Source organism: Notothenia coriiceps, unplaced genomic scaffold (genome assembly GCF_000735185.1).
Source record: "Notothenia coriiceps isolate Sejong01 unplaced genomic scaffold, NC01 NC01_scaffold00037246, whole genome shotgun sequence".
NCBI classification, from domain to species: Eukaryota; Metazoa; Chordata; class Actinopteri; order Perciformes; family Nototheniidae; genus Notothenia; species Notothenia coriiceps.
In genome coordinates, this window is record NW_011369947.1 from 11,257,006 (window position 1) to 11,270,509 (window position 13,504).

General features: G+C 40.4%; 1 protein-coding gene across 1 annotated transcript in view; it reads right to left on the minus strand.

Moving 5' to 3' along the window:
* LOC104965776 (spectrin beta chain, non-erythrocytic 2-like) overlaps positions 1–12,489 on the minus strand; it is a 15,650-nt gene extending 3,161 nt beyond the window's left edge. The window contains exon 1 of the mRNA XM_010794786.1: positions 11,481–12,489. Within this exon, the coding sequence (XP_010793088.1) occupies positions 11,481–11,806 (326 nt within the window). The 5' untranslated portion in view covers positions 11,807–12,489. The remainder of the gene's footprint in view (positions 1–11,480) is intronic.
* Positions 12,490–13,504: the final 1,015 nt, after the last annotated feature.

A 13,504-nucleotide genomic window follows, 5' to 3' on the forward strand; every position in this document is an offset into this window, starting at 1 on the left:
AATAATAAGACAAAAGTTTACATTAGTCAAGCTATGCTAACAGTCCAGTAGCTAATGCTGAAGGACTTACTGGGAGAGAATATTGTGTACGTAATGTCCTTGTGGTAAAACCGCCGGCTGCGAGAGAGAAAACGTTTGAGCTTCCATACTGTTTCAGAAATAATGCCTGAAGTGATTGGGGCAGCATATATATTGGCATTTAACACCAGCAGCGTTTTAGCCTGACGCTTCTCCCCGGTAGAAAACTTCTCTTAGCTGCATGACGCTACAAAGGGCGTGGCTAGCAGAGACTGTTCCATTTTAAAAGGGCAGAATCACCTTTTTGTGGAACAGGGCGGAATAGAGGGGTATAGAGCATATAGGCATAGCTACTGATGGGTGATCTGTTTGGTACTATAAGCAAAAACCCAGACAGGTTTTGATAGCGGATGGCCCTAACAATATATTTTTTTCAAATATAAGCTAATAGGTCCACTTGAATTTAATAAGCCTCTGAAAGCAGAGTCAAGGGAAATAATTGCAAGCAAATATTCACCACAATTACAACAACAATGTAAAATGTCCTTTAAAGATAAATTCAGTAACAAAAACACAGGTTTTCCATCAATGTATAATAGCATGTATTTTGATCACAAATTAATGTCTGTTCTGGTGGTAACCACACTAACCCTTTCTCTGTTATTCAGTAACTATAAAATCCCATGAACTTTTAGAGATAAAGTAAAGTAGTAACCTCATCATATACTAATCAATCAAAACAACACATGAATATACAAAGTCGTTCTTTCAAAATCAAGCACTATTTCAGTATTTATCATGCTGGGTCATCTGCCAGAAATTGACTTAAAACCAAACCCATAACCAACCTCCTCCTGCTGCTTACTGCCTCTGAGCTCTGTGTGTGATCTCTGATACCTTCTGTGCATCAGACAGGACACACACACGCACAACCACACACACGCACGAGGCGCACACGTAATTCCCCTACCACAGCAAGGGAGCCATGCTCTGAAGCTGTGTAGATCATAAGATTTCTTGCAATGGCGGGGGGGGGGGGGCACCGAATCTTGTGATCATTAGTCATCTGTTGAACGTTGTTCTCGAGCGCTGGCCTGTATTTTGTGTGTCCTTTCATTCTGTGCTCATTAATACCTGGTATTCCAGTGACCATGCTGATAGTAATAATTCGCCACATGCCTGTGCCTTTGAACTAAGTCGATGAAGTGTGCCTATTTTTCATAGACACAAGCCACACACGCATGGGCGCACAATCATACACACACACTCTTTTTGACATTGTTTTTTTACCTTCGATATCAAGATAATGTTGGCTATTTCCTAAAACGTCTAGTGTTCTGAATTTCTCCTCTCCATTCAAAAATAACTTTCATCACTACTTAATACCGACACCAATTAGCTATTAGGACACTTGAAGTCCGTACACAAACATCCAAACACATTGTGGTTTCCTTATCCATTTAAAAGAGTGGTGGGCCCCCTGTTATTGTGAACCGCCCTGGGGAATCCCCAAATTGCCTCCCAGGCCCAGTTGTGAGACATAAGGACCTCCACCTGGCGTCCTGGGTCTGCCCCTCGGTCTTCTTCCAGCTGTACGTCCTAGAACCAGCCTCCAGTTGGCTACTTTTTACTCCCCTCCCAGTTGACCCACCTTTATCCCTAAGGGGAGATGCCCAACCACCCTCCGGAGACCAGCCCATTTTAGCTCAGTATGATATGTCATCTTGCACTTTCGTCATGACGCCCCACTTTCATGACCATAGTGGAGAGTAGGAACGAGGATGGACCCAGTAGGATCGAGAGCTTTGCCCTTCCCTGGGCACGTTGGAGGACCCATCTTACCAAAAAGGCCAAAATAACCACACCTGGCCTACATGCCCATTAATAGCTAAACTCCTCTCCCCTCTTGCGTTTAATTTCAGTTATAACAGAGGTCACACATAACCGCCATTGGCTTGGCTAATATTAGATTGTCATCCCCTCCTGCCTGGCCATTCACCCTCTCTAAATCCCCTAATCCCAAGAGGAAATGAAATTGGGCTTTTAGTGCATTTCCGACCTGTCTTGGGACGAGGGAGCGCCACACAGACTGCTGTGGAACCAAACTTAAAAGCTGAATTAACCCCGATGAAGAGGGTTATCTATTAAAAGATTTACTTTTAAAAGGCTGGAAAGCAGGTGTTGGCTTTATCCAATATGAAGTACAACCGGAGGAGTTCATTAATGAAATTGATGGGCTCAAAAAAAATCCAATGCCAACTTGTGCTTTCGGCTCAGGCTAAATTCTAGAAAGTATCTTAATAGGAAATTTTAAGTTACCAACACAGGTAACGTGTTTTTCAACTCCCTGGCTTTTATCAGGGTATTTACGATTTTGGACAATTTCATCTGTCCACATGGACATTTGACCAGTTTTTAAGCCTACAATAATTTTGTCCAAACATTCAAGTGCACGTACATTGAATTTGTAAAGAAGAAAACTCAACAGTGGAACCAAGAATCCCAAACACAGATGAGAAAGTCTTGATGAGTTGAAATGATGCGGATGTAGCCATTAAACGATCAGCAAAATGACAGTTCTAAACATCACTTCCACAAACGCTTATGGCCTGTCCACACAGCAAGCCTTAAAACAAATCCTTGAAAATATTGGGGAGCTGGGCGTGTCTGAAAAGCTTGGGCGAGTTTTTTGCGAAGCAACGGAACCAACAACCAATCACATGAATCCTCCCGTCTCCGACATACAAGCAATAGCAATTTTAAAAACGAAGTTAACCTGGAATATAAAATCCACAAACAGGCGAAAACCTACCCAGTTTCACCCACTGTTCTCTTGCCACCTCCCTCATGCCTTTTGTTTTTGTTCCTTCCGGTTTGTATCCCAGTTATTAGCGACTTGGTCATAAAGAACCGGGTGATTTGCTACCGCAATAACTAATTTCTCCTCAATTTTCAGGAATATAGAAAATGAACTGCGGTCTGGCTCTCCCAGCTTGCACGCCGTTTTATTGGCTATCGCTTGTACTGTCAGATTTGCATAAACGGGATTTGATTGGCTGACGCTTCCACCTCAGCTTCAAAAGTTGAACATTGATCAACTTTTGAATCCTGAAAATCCTGAAAATCCTGGAAATCCTGGAAATCTTCGCTTTGCTTCCCCACAATGCAGTTAGGCAAAAAGCGAGGAAAAGTGACTTCACCCCATTCAAAGTCAATGGGCAGAAGCGTTGGAAGTTTTTTTTTAACGCTGCTGTGTGGACACGCCGTTACACAAGCTTAAGAGATTTTCACGTTTTGTTCTACGACCCCCCCTACCTGAAACTCCTCAATTGGCCTCGTTTGTTCTCTTCAGTAACATAGTGACATCGTCATGTATTACTCATGTTTCTATTGGCTTCTAGTTGACCAATGACAACAAGCTCAGACAGCCAACCAATCAGAGCAGACTGGTCTCTGGTTTCAGACAGAGGGTGAAATAAGGTGCTGCAGCACAGGCAGTATGAGAAAAATAAAGAGCTTTTTGAACATTAAAGCATGGAAACATGTCACAGTATGGAAATACAAATGTGAAAATTAGCATAATATGTCATCTTTAACATTTTGTATTGTAGGACAGTGTAAGACATACAGATTAAAACATGCAGAGATGAAAAATGCATGTTATGTTCTGATTTGAAGGCCTTTTATCAGAATGTCTTTATTTCTCGCTGTCCTTTAGAATCTAACGCAGTAAAAATCCAATGTGACGCCTGGGGTGAGCGCAACAAAAAAGCCCCTCTTGTCATATTCCAACATTGTGTTTTAAATGTATGCATTAAAGATGCTCAAGGCTGCACTATGCATACATCAACTATTAAACAAATGGGATTCTAGATAATTACACTGAAAGGAGACACAAATATTAATGTCAGCCTCACAATATAAGGGGGTGGTAATGTTTTATTCATGATAAATCCTGGTCAATGGCAAGGAAAGGCTTTTTATTCAGTTAAGTGAGATTAGATTTGTTAAGTCATTTGTTAAATAGTACAACAGGATAAGGCTGTGTAAATGTGCACGCACTGTCTGGCCCAATTACATGGCTGTTGGAACGTCCGTCACAGAGCTGATGTAATCCAGGGCTGTAACCAGGGTTTATCCAACATATTTATATTATATTTTACTGTACTCAGTTTCTCACATAGTTATATTTTGTGTAAATATTGTGTATATTTTTATTTTGTAAAATAGCAGTGTAACTAATTACTTTCAGCAGTAACTACCCCAACACTGGACATCATGATGTAACACTTGCGCTTCTATTGGCTAGCTCCAACAGATTGTACGTGATAGGCCAAAGGCGGAACATCTCTGATTAATGTAATGCATATATTACATTGCCACCCTAAAACAGTTTTCCTAATAGTATTTAACTATAATTTTTTTTATTAAAGATAGTAATAAAAATGGATGAAGTTGTATTTGAAGAAAAGATCTAAAATACAGAAACAAATAATATATATATTTTGTTCCAGACATTTCTCAGAAAACCACTGCAAACATTAACACTTACATAGCATATAGTTCTCTTACATTAAGCCACTAAAATTGTAAACTATAAAATGTGGTTATTCTCCATCAGATATGGTATGTGTGCATTATCAACAAACCGCCATGATATCACAACTGCCAAATTGCTTCCCTAATAGCCCCCAGAGGTGTAAACTGCTCTCCTTTTCTTTTTGGCAGCTCTGTAAAATGCCAACAGAGCTGCCTTCACAGATTTTAAAAGGTCAAGTGCTTGCAGAGGCATAATAAGAATGATTGTTTTCAGTGCTCTCCTCCAAAGGGCCGCATTGTAAAGCTGCCAGATAATTAATGACTGAGTAATTAACAGCTTTATTGTTTGTGTTCGTCCATTATGTCACTGCAGGGAGACAGTTCCTCTTTCACTGTGTGTTGATTGACAGGACATTTTGGCAAAGGGATTACTGCGTGTGTAATCATTTTATAAACTACACCCTGTAATTCTTAATGAGATGGTGGAATGCAGTCATTTTTACATGTTTGATGTTGGAAACATTGTGTGATCCAAATATAGAACGAAGGAGGTGAGGATTTTGGATAAAACATTCTGACAGTTAGACGCAGGTTTGAGTTGGATGCAGGTCACTTTTGTGGACATGCTACACATTGTTAGATCGGCTTGATTCTACATATTTCAATCTCTCAGTGTGTAAACCATGGGCCCCAAATAATTCTTAAGATACATTTACCAGTATGTTAAAAGAGAGGCCATAAAGTCCAAATATGTTTATCCCAATTATTTATGTTCCTCTTGTCAATAAGGGTCGACCAATCTGAAGAATCAACATATTTCTTTAAAAATTAACCACTCTACTTTTCGGCTTGTCACTGACAGTCCACAATATATTGTTGTTGCGTTCAGGGATTTAAGCAAATAAAAGTGTGTTCTATTAATTGCAGTTTTACTGAAATGTAAATGTAAATTTGTGACTACAAAAAGTTAATGGGAGTTGTTTGGCTTCATGATATGTTAGACGTTAGAGGTACTAACAGCTCACTGTGGCTGTTACATTGCATTTTAAGAAACCAGTGGTAGACAGCACTCAGCTTGTTGGCTACTTCAAAATAAAAGCCTCATTATTTTTGCAGTGGAATGCATTTTCCATCACTGCTAGCAGAAGTGCTCTATAATAAAATATCGTTTTGTAATTGTTGATAATATTTTGTATTATTAGTCTGTATCAGTTAAGGTATTAAATAAATGTAGTGAAGTAAACATTTTACAATGTGTTTTTGCATTGTGGGGAAGTAGAAGGATAAAGTAACATTAAATGTAATTACTTAAAATTACAATTATCGCAAAATTGTACTTGTAAGAATACACTAGTTATTGGCCACCACTGACTGTCAGTTTTATATTAGTATTGTAGTTTTGCCATACTAATTAATACAACATTTAGCTTGCTAGGTAGCTTACATTTTCTCTAACTTCTACATTATAGCTTTAGCCAAAGTTTGTAATTTATTTTAATAGGCATACTGTAACTGTGTTTTAAAATAAATATAAAATGCACCTAAAACAGTGTCAAATAAAACTTTAACTTGATTTTATCACATCACGGAAGTTTAATTCCCAACCAACCATACTTTTGAAAAACGAAAAACAGGCAGATTATTTGTGATGCTTTATTGACCAGATAGATTTTTAGTCTTGAGTGTTTCTCTTTTATTCTTCTCAAGCCGTCTCCTCGGAATGTTTGACCTCCTTTAGTGGCTCAACGTTTGGCAATCCACGGAGTGTCCTTTATCTTCTCCCCGCTATCGTCGTTCTGCTCTTCCCTTAGCATGGCGGTTCCTTTCCGGAGGCCCAGACTGACCTTCTCCTCAGCCTGCCGGTTAGTGGCCTCCTCCAGGGAGGTCATACGATGCTCCATGGCCTTCTCCGGACTGCAGGTCTTTCTTTATCTGTTTGGTTAGGCTGTTTTCCCTTTCAGCCATCCGCTCCGTTTCATACCTCAACTTCATCCGATATGAAACTTTCACATGCTCAAGTTCTTGGTGGGCCACTTTGAGCTCCCTGAAGTATTTTTCAAGATCCTTTATCTGCCAACTTCTGATATCATGAACGTCAGTGGCGATGTTGTCCATGGCCTCTGCATCACCAAGCCTCAGATCATTGCCGGTTTCCTTCTCTCTTATGGGCTTCTGACGACACAACTTTTCAGTCTCAGTCTGCTCCGTTAGATCGTTCAGCTCCCTCAGCTCCCTCAGTGCGTCCTGCTGGTTCCTGGATTCCTCCTGCTGTCTGCTGCATTTCTCCTGAAGGAGCTGATGTTTTAAGTCCTCCACTTCTCTCATGAGAGACTCTGTCTGTGTCATCTGCTTCAAGTTCTGTTCCTGACAGATGCACTGGATTTGTAGCGGTGCCTTCAGCTCCTCCACCTGCTTTCTAAGAGCATCTTTTTCCAGCTCATACTCTTTCAACTTTCCTGTTAACTTAGAAAGAACCAGTTGCTTCCTGCTGTTCTCCATTTTTTACTTGTAGATAACTCCTCCAAACTCACTGTGAATTTAGTTTGTGTTGAAATTGTCTGTTGTGATTACTTGTTGTTGTCATAACACAGAAGAGTGCTGTCACATCCAGAGTTCCACAGTTTCAAATATTAACATTCATTTTAAATAGACCGACCATCTCATCTATGTTTTTCTTGAACAGTTTGTTTCAGGGGAATCCACACAAAACAGTCAGCTTTGATTTAAATGCAGATGCTTTTATGATTTGCGGCTGAGGTAGGTCTGCATTGGCATACCTCCTAAAAAAACCTACACTTTTGTTGAAAAACAACCAACTGTCGTCATGCAAAAATTGACTCTCATTAGAAAGGCATTTTTAGAATGATTGTAGTTACATGGCAACCAGTGGAGACCCCAGGAAGTCCCTATAGTGCTCCACCTCCTGGTTCTTCTACGAAAAACAATCAAAGCAGAACATTATATATGTTTGTTTATGTGAATTGCGACAGTTTTTGATATACACTTTTCTTAATAAATAAAGTCTTGTGGTTGTGCAGTTATTCTGTACAAAGCATTTTTGAATTATTAGGCTAACTGTGAGGTTGCATGACGACAACAAGAGTTTATTTATTAAGAAAAGTGTACATGTAGGTTTATTAAGGGTATGAACAAACATCAGTGCTGCAGTACAGATGGTTAGGACAATACAAATCATAAAAAACATCTATTTTGAACCCTAATTGAAATGCTGTCTGTAATTCTGTACAAACTATGAAGGAGAAAGTGAATTGAAACTGTGGAACTCTGGAGGTCACAACACTTCTATTCTGTGTGTGTTATGACAACAGCTGGTCATCACAATACACTTTTGAAACTTTCTATCCAGAGTCAGTTGCCTACCAGAAAAGCTTCCTACACAGCAACGTGAGAGAACCAATCCTCGATATAGAGAAAGACAGAACCGTTCATCAGTGACAGACTGCATCTTGGAGGATCTACAAGCTATCGATGGAGAACAGCTGTAATCACGATGTCCCCTCCTGGACCAGAATGATGACACAGTGTCAGATGGAAAGGGATGCTTTTAAAAAACAAGTGAAGAAGCTGACTGCAAGGCTGCAAGGCGCTGAAATCTACTGCGGCCGCCAGGACGCAAAGGTGAAGCAGCTCACCACTGAAAAGGAGAAACGGATGATCCAAACAGAGTCCCTCCAGGGGGAAGTGGAGCACCTGAATTATCATCTCTATATAGGAACGAGCAGCAGGCAGCAGGAGGAAAGCTGCATCATGCAGAATCAAGTGAGGGCGCTGAATGAACTGTTGGGAAGGGCAAGTGCCATAAACATCAGTGAGCACGAGCTTAGGCTGAAGATCTGGGAGGAACTGGAAAGGACTAAAGAACAGCTGGCTCGCCAGGAGACCCTAAAAAAGAGGTTCCGAAACAAAGAGAAGGTCACGCGCCGAAAACTGAAGAGGCTGAAGAGGCTCAGTGACGCAAAGACCATCGACAACTTGAAGGATACCACCAATGTCAATCGTTTTGTCAGAAGGAAGGAAATGTAGGATGTCCAAAAAGATTTTGAGGAGCTCAAAATGGCCAACATATTCAGCCAAGAGAAGCCCCAGGCTGAGAAACTTAAATATGAAGCTCTTCAGCAAGAAATGACCTTGAGAAGCAAATAAAGTATCAGCAAATGTAATCATTTTGCCTTGTTTTGTTGTATTTGAGCAGCATCATTGATTTGGTAACAAAACATTCCACTTGTGTTGGGTTACACTTGTTTTTAAAGAATCTAATAATAGAAATACATCTTTTAAATCAATAAGTTTGCTAATCTTCATTTGTTTTAATGAAATATAAAATATAAATGAATTAAATTAAAGAGTTTGGACTTGAACAGGTTCACATATGTAAACCAGTAAAGTTCTTTAGGTTTTTATACATTAAACACCATTTTCCATGGTTTTAACTATCAGCAGACATTCAATACATTTAGATTCAGTAAGTATGTCTTTAAAAAAAAAACAAGGTTTATAGGAAATGATGCAAGTTATTGATGCTTAGTGATACTGCTAGTAGTGTTCAACTGGCAAAACACTTATTTAGAAACGGCCACTGTTCGACGAAAAGTTCCAGGCAACTTAATAAACAACTTGTTCTCATGTTTTGATTAATAACCTAGCAGTTGAAAAGACCAATTTGTTTACATTTAAGTTTTGCATTCTGCCGCAACATGCAGCAACCTTTTATTAAGTTTTCTGTGGAAGAAACATTAAAGGTCAACAAACATTCTTAAAATCTGAATTGGAAGAGATTGGCTTATTTTTCATAGATATTGTGCCATGAACACTATATAAGGGCATGTTGCTGTTGCATGCTGTGTGCAAATACCCTAAAAAATTGGAGACATACTATCTCCATGTTTCTGTCCCCGCTAGTTCTGTTTCGGTTCATGCGAGTGCTGCAGCAGTCTTAAACAAATGCTCTCATTGGTTGAGACATGGCCATCCTTAGCCAATACTGATAAACATCCCGCCCCTCATGGTTTGTCTGTATGTGTATTCAGAGCCAGTGAGCAATATTTCTGTATATATTGATAACTCATGTAGTTTTATTCAGTATTAGGACATGAAAGAATGTCTTATGCTGCGTTCACACCGGACGCGATGCGAATATTCGCTTCGCTGTAATCGCTTCGCTCTAATCGCTCCTATCGCATTGCTCTAAACCAGGGGTGCCCACACTTTTTTGGCCGGTGAGCTACTTTTGAAATGACCAGCTCACGGAGGTCTACCAACCAAAAATAAAATCCCAAATTGCAAGGGGCTGAATAACACGTTTTATTTATACTTGGGATAACTACAACAACTCTATTTGGGTTCTTGAACAGAAACAAATACATGAATACATAAAACAAAAAGGCATGTTAACCTCTCTCTCTCTCTCTATTTCTCTATCTCTCTTTCTATTTCTCTATCTCTCTATTTGTCTCTCTCTCTCTCTATTTCTCTATCTCTCTCTCTATTTCTCTCTCTCTCTCTCTCTCTCTCTATTTCTCTATCTCTCTCTCTCTATTTCTCTCTCTCTCTCTCCCTCTCTCTCTCTCTCTCTCTCTCCTTCTCTTGCTGACTGTCCCTTCATTTCCCTGTTAAGAAACACATAAAAACAAGCAGGGTAAGAAACCTCTCTCCATGGTCCTGATATAATGCTGCAAAACACAATTCAATATATTTAGGTGGGTCCCTACCATATTCTGATGACTTGCACTGAATGGAGTCCGTCAATGTTGCATAATCAGGACAGTAACTGCTGATGGCTAGTCTCAGACAGGCCTCCAAATGTTTATCAGTTAATTGGGAACGGTATTTCGACTTCACTATCTTCATTTGGGAGAAGGCTGACTCGCATAAATAAGTTGAGCCGAAGAGTGAGGTCAGTGAGGTGGCACATTTTCTGACGTTTGGATACTTTTCAACCCTGAATAAGTTCCAAAACTGTCCGGCATGCGTTAATGCGCCTTTAACTGAATGTTGGCCTGCAGCGACAACATCTCATCCTCCAGCGCAGACGGGTTCAGATGAAACACTGCTCCGATGTTTTGGGCCAGCGAATCAATATCATGGTCTTCACTAAACGGATAGCACATGAATGTGGCGATTGGCTCGAGCAAAGCAAAGTCTCGGAAGCGTTTCTCGAAGTCAGATGTAATGTTATTGACTTGCTCTGTGTAGCGCACACTGTCAAGGAGCGCGATGTCCTTCCCTTGCTTCTCCAGCTCAGAGGCGATGTTTTTGAAGTTGGCCAAATCTTTGCGCTGCAGCTTTGAACACAGCAGATGCAGTCTTCGTTTGAAGGCATTAACTGAGCTGATCATGTCAACCACAGTTCTGTCTTTCCCTTGTAGCTCACAAGCTCAGCTCATTTAACATGCGGTGAATGTCTGTAAAAACGCCAGATCTAAACAGCATGCTTCGTCATCTAGAACGTGCGACCTGCCGCGAGCTGGCTGCCATGGAGAAATTCCTTTATCCCNCCTTTGCATCAATATGTTCAAACAGTTTTTTTTCAAAATGTAAAAAAAAAGTCTAAAATTATAAATAGTGAAAAATTAAATATAAATTATTTCTAGTGTGAACCAAAATATAATACTAAATATTATACAAGTGATTTTTCTTAACCAAAATGACAAAAATGGCATAAAAACACATATTATTCTAATACGGGTCCTTTTAGACCCACTTATGGAAGAGTGTAGGGTCCAGTCACTCTAAGGGCATCTAAGGGTTAAAAAGGTAGGAACTAGGCATACACAACTTTAAAAGATACAACCAATTATACAAAACCAGTTAAATAAGGTACAGACATGAGTTCTACGGTGCATCTTACAAAACAGGCAATAAATAATTTAGAATTGTGTTTGTTTTAATGCACCAACGCTCACCTGGTAGCTGCCTTTTTGCTGTGGGACTCCATCTCGTGTTTTCGACAGAGCATGCCCTCCATGGTGTCTGGATCGGACTCGGCCCCCCCCCTGCTGGGTAACGTGGCTGAGGGCTCGAGGCGAGACGACGCCAGCCCGCTGTCTCTGCCGGGTCCGTTCGACTCGGATTCTGAGCCCTGTGGGTCAAACCAGAACATGAGGAGGAGGAACAACACACGACTGGATGGAAGCAGCGAGCAGCAAAGCAGCCATTCACAGCCGTACATGAAGAAGCCATGACGACGCTCGCTGTGACGACGCTGTATGATTAGCTGAGATAACAGCATAGCGGGTCCACATAATCACACACTGCACTGATGCTAAACAGCACAATTACAGTACTTACATGTGGGTAAGACGTCAAATTAAAATAACCACACATGCATGCTACACTTAACAAGGATAGCTGGTAGGAAAAACATATCCAAAAACGTAAGGAAATTACTCACAATGTACATTTAACTATTCTTAGAATAACATTTTTATCTTAAGTCAAATTTAAATGATCCATTAAGCACCTGGAAATGAAACTCAGACACAAATTACATGAACACTTTCAAACACAGTTCAACTCTCTAAAGTCCTGCACAAAAAGCCCACAGACAGTAAAATGCAATTTTTATTGATAAGTACTGTGCTATCAGCTAAGGATACTTTTCTACACATTACTTCACCAAAAGGACTTTCACACTCACCACAGGAAGTGCACACATATAGGGGAAGACTTAAACAAACTACATATAAATCAGCTACATTTATCACCACGATTACAACTCCGGGCTTCACATCTAAAGCCACTCTTGTCCTGGTCAGAATGAGCACATGAACAGCAGCCGACTGATCCATGAGAATAACCTGCTCATGAATCTGCGTCATGCCGTTAGACTGCAATGGGACTCACTGATGAAACATGAATAAAAAAAGCAATGGTTTTTGCATCTGTGACAGAGAGCGATGGCTTCTCAACAGAAGAGGCACTGCAGTTGACCAGGAGCTGAGCGGGGGGGCGGGGGGGCTACACAGCTGACCCCCGCCCCCCCGCTCAGCTCCTGGTCAACTGCAGTGCCTCTTCTGTTGAGAAGCCATCGCTCTCTGTCACAGATGCAAAAACCNTACACGTTACTCTCATCTATGGACATCGATCGCCTACTGCTATATTTAACCATATATCGAGCCCGATCATCGATTTACAATGATTTAAAGTAATTGTTTGCCTGTCTGGCCATCGTAATCGGGCTCTTTGAAGATCAGAAAATCCACGGTTTTCTTACATTTCTGATCGGATTGGCAAAAACTTCAGAATGTGTATTGACCGCCGTTCAAATGACAGCGTTGTTTTCCCCCAAAAGTGGGCGGGCCGTAATTTTCACCCGGAAGTGACGTAGGTGTTACTCTCATCTATGTCTACATTGATTCATATTACATTACTGATAAAAACACTGCAACATTTTGAGTCCTGTGAGTATCTCATAACTATAAATACATAGTGTTACTGTATGTCTTTGTCTGTTCTACTCTAATCAACCGTGTTGTTTCCATACATTTTCCCTGCTCATGTAATGATTTTAATTGCTTTTATCCAATTAAAAGGAACAACTTTTATTCCAGTAGCCTTTGAATGCAGTTGAATAAATGTTCATCGAAGCACAATACCTAGAAAGAATATTAAAGTCTACACTGGCAGATGAAAATAATCACCTTGTGGAAAGTAAAGTCACAAGATTAATAAGGGAGCAACATCTGTATTATGACTTTCATCTATTGTATGGTTAGTCCGCACAGTTGTTGACGACTTATTTTAAAAGCCAATCAACATGCTGATGTTACCCACCCAGAACAAGACATCTTAACAATGTTCTCATTGCGTTTTTATCAGCAGTCATTATCGCAATCGTTGTCAGTGGGACAGAAAACTCAGCCTAAACGTGTGTGTAAGCCAAAGCAGCCGGAGCGTGTGAGTACCAAGCCGTGGTCAGCTGTATAGC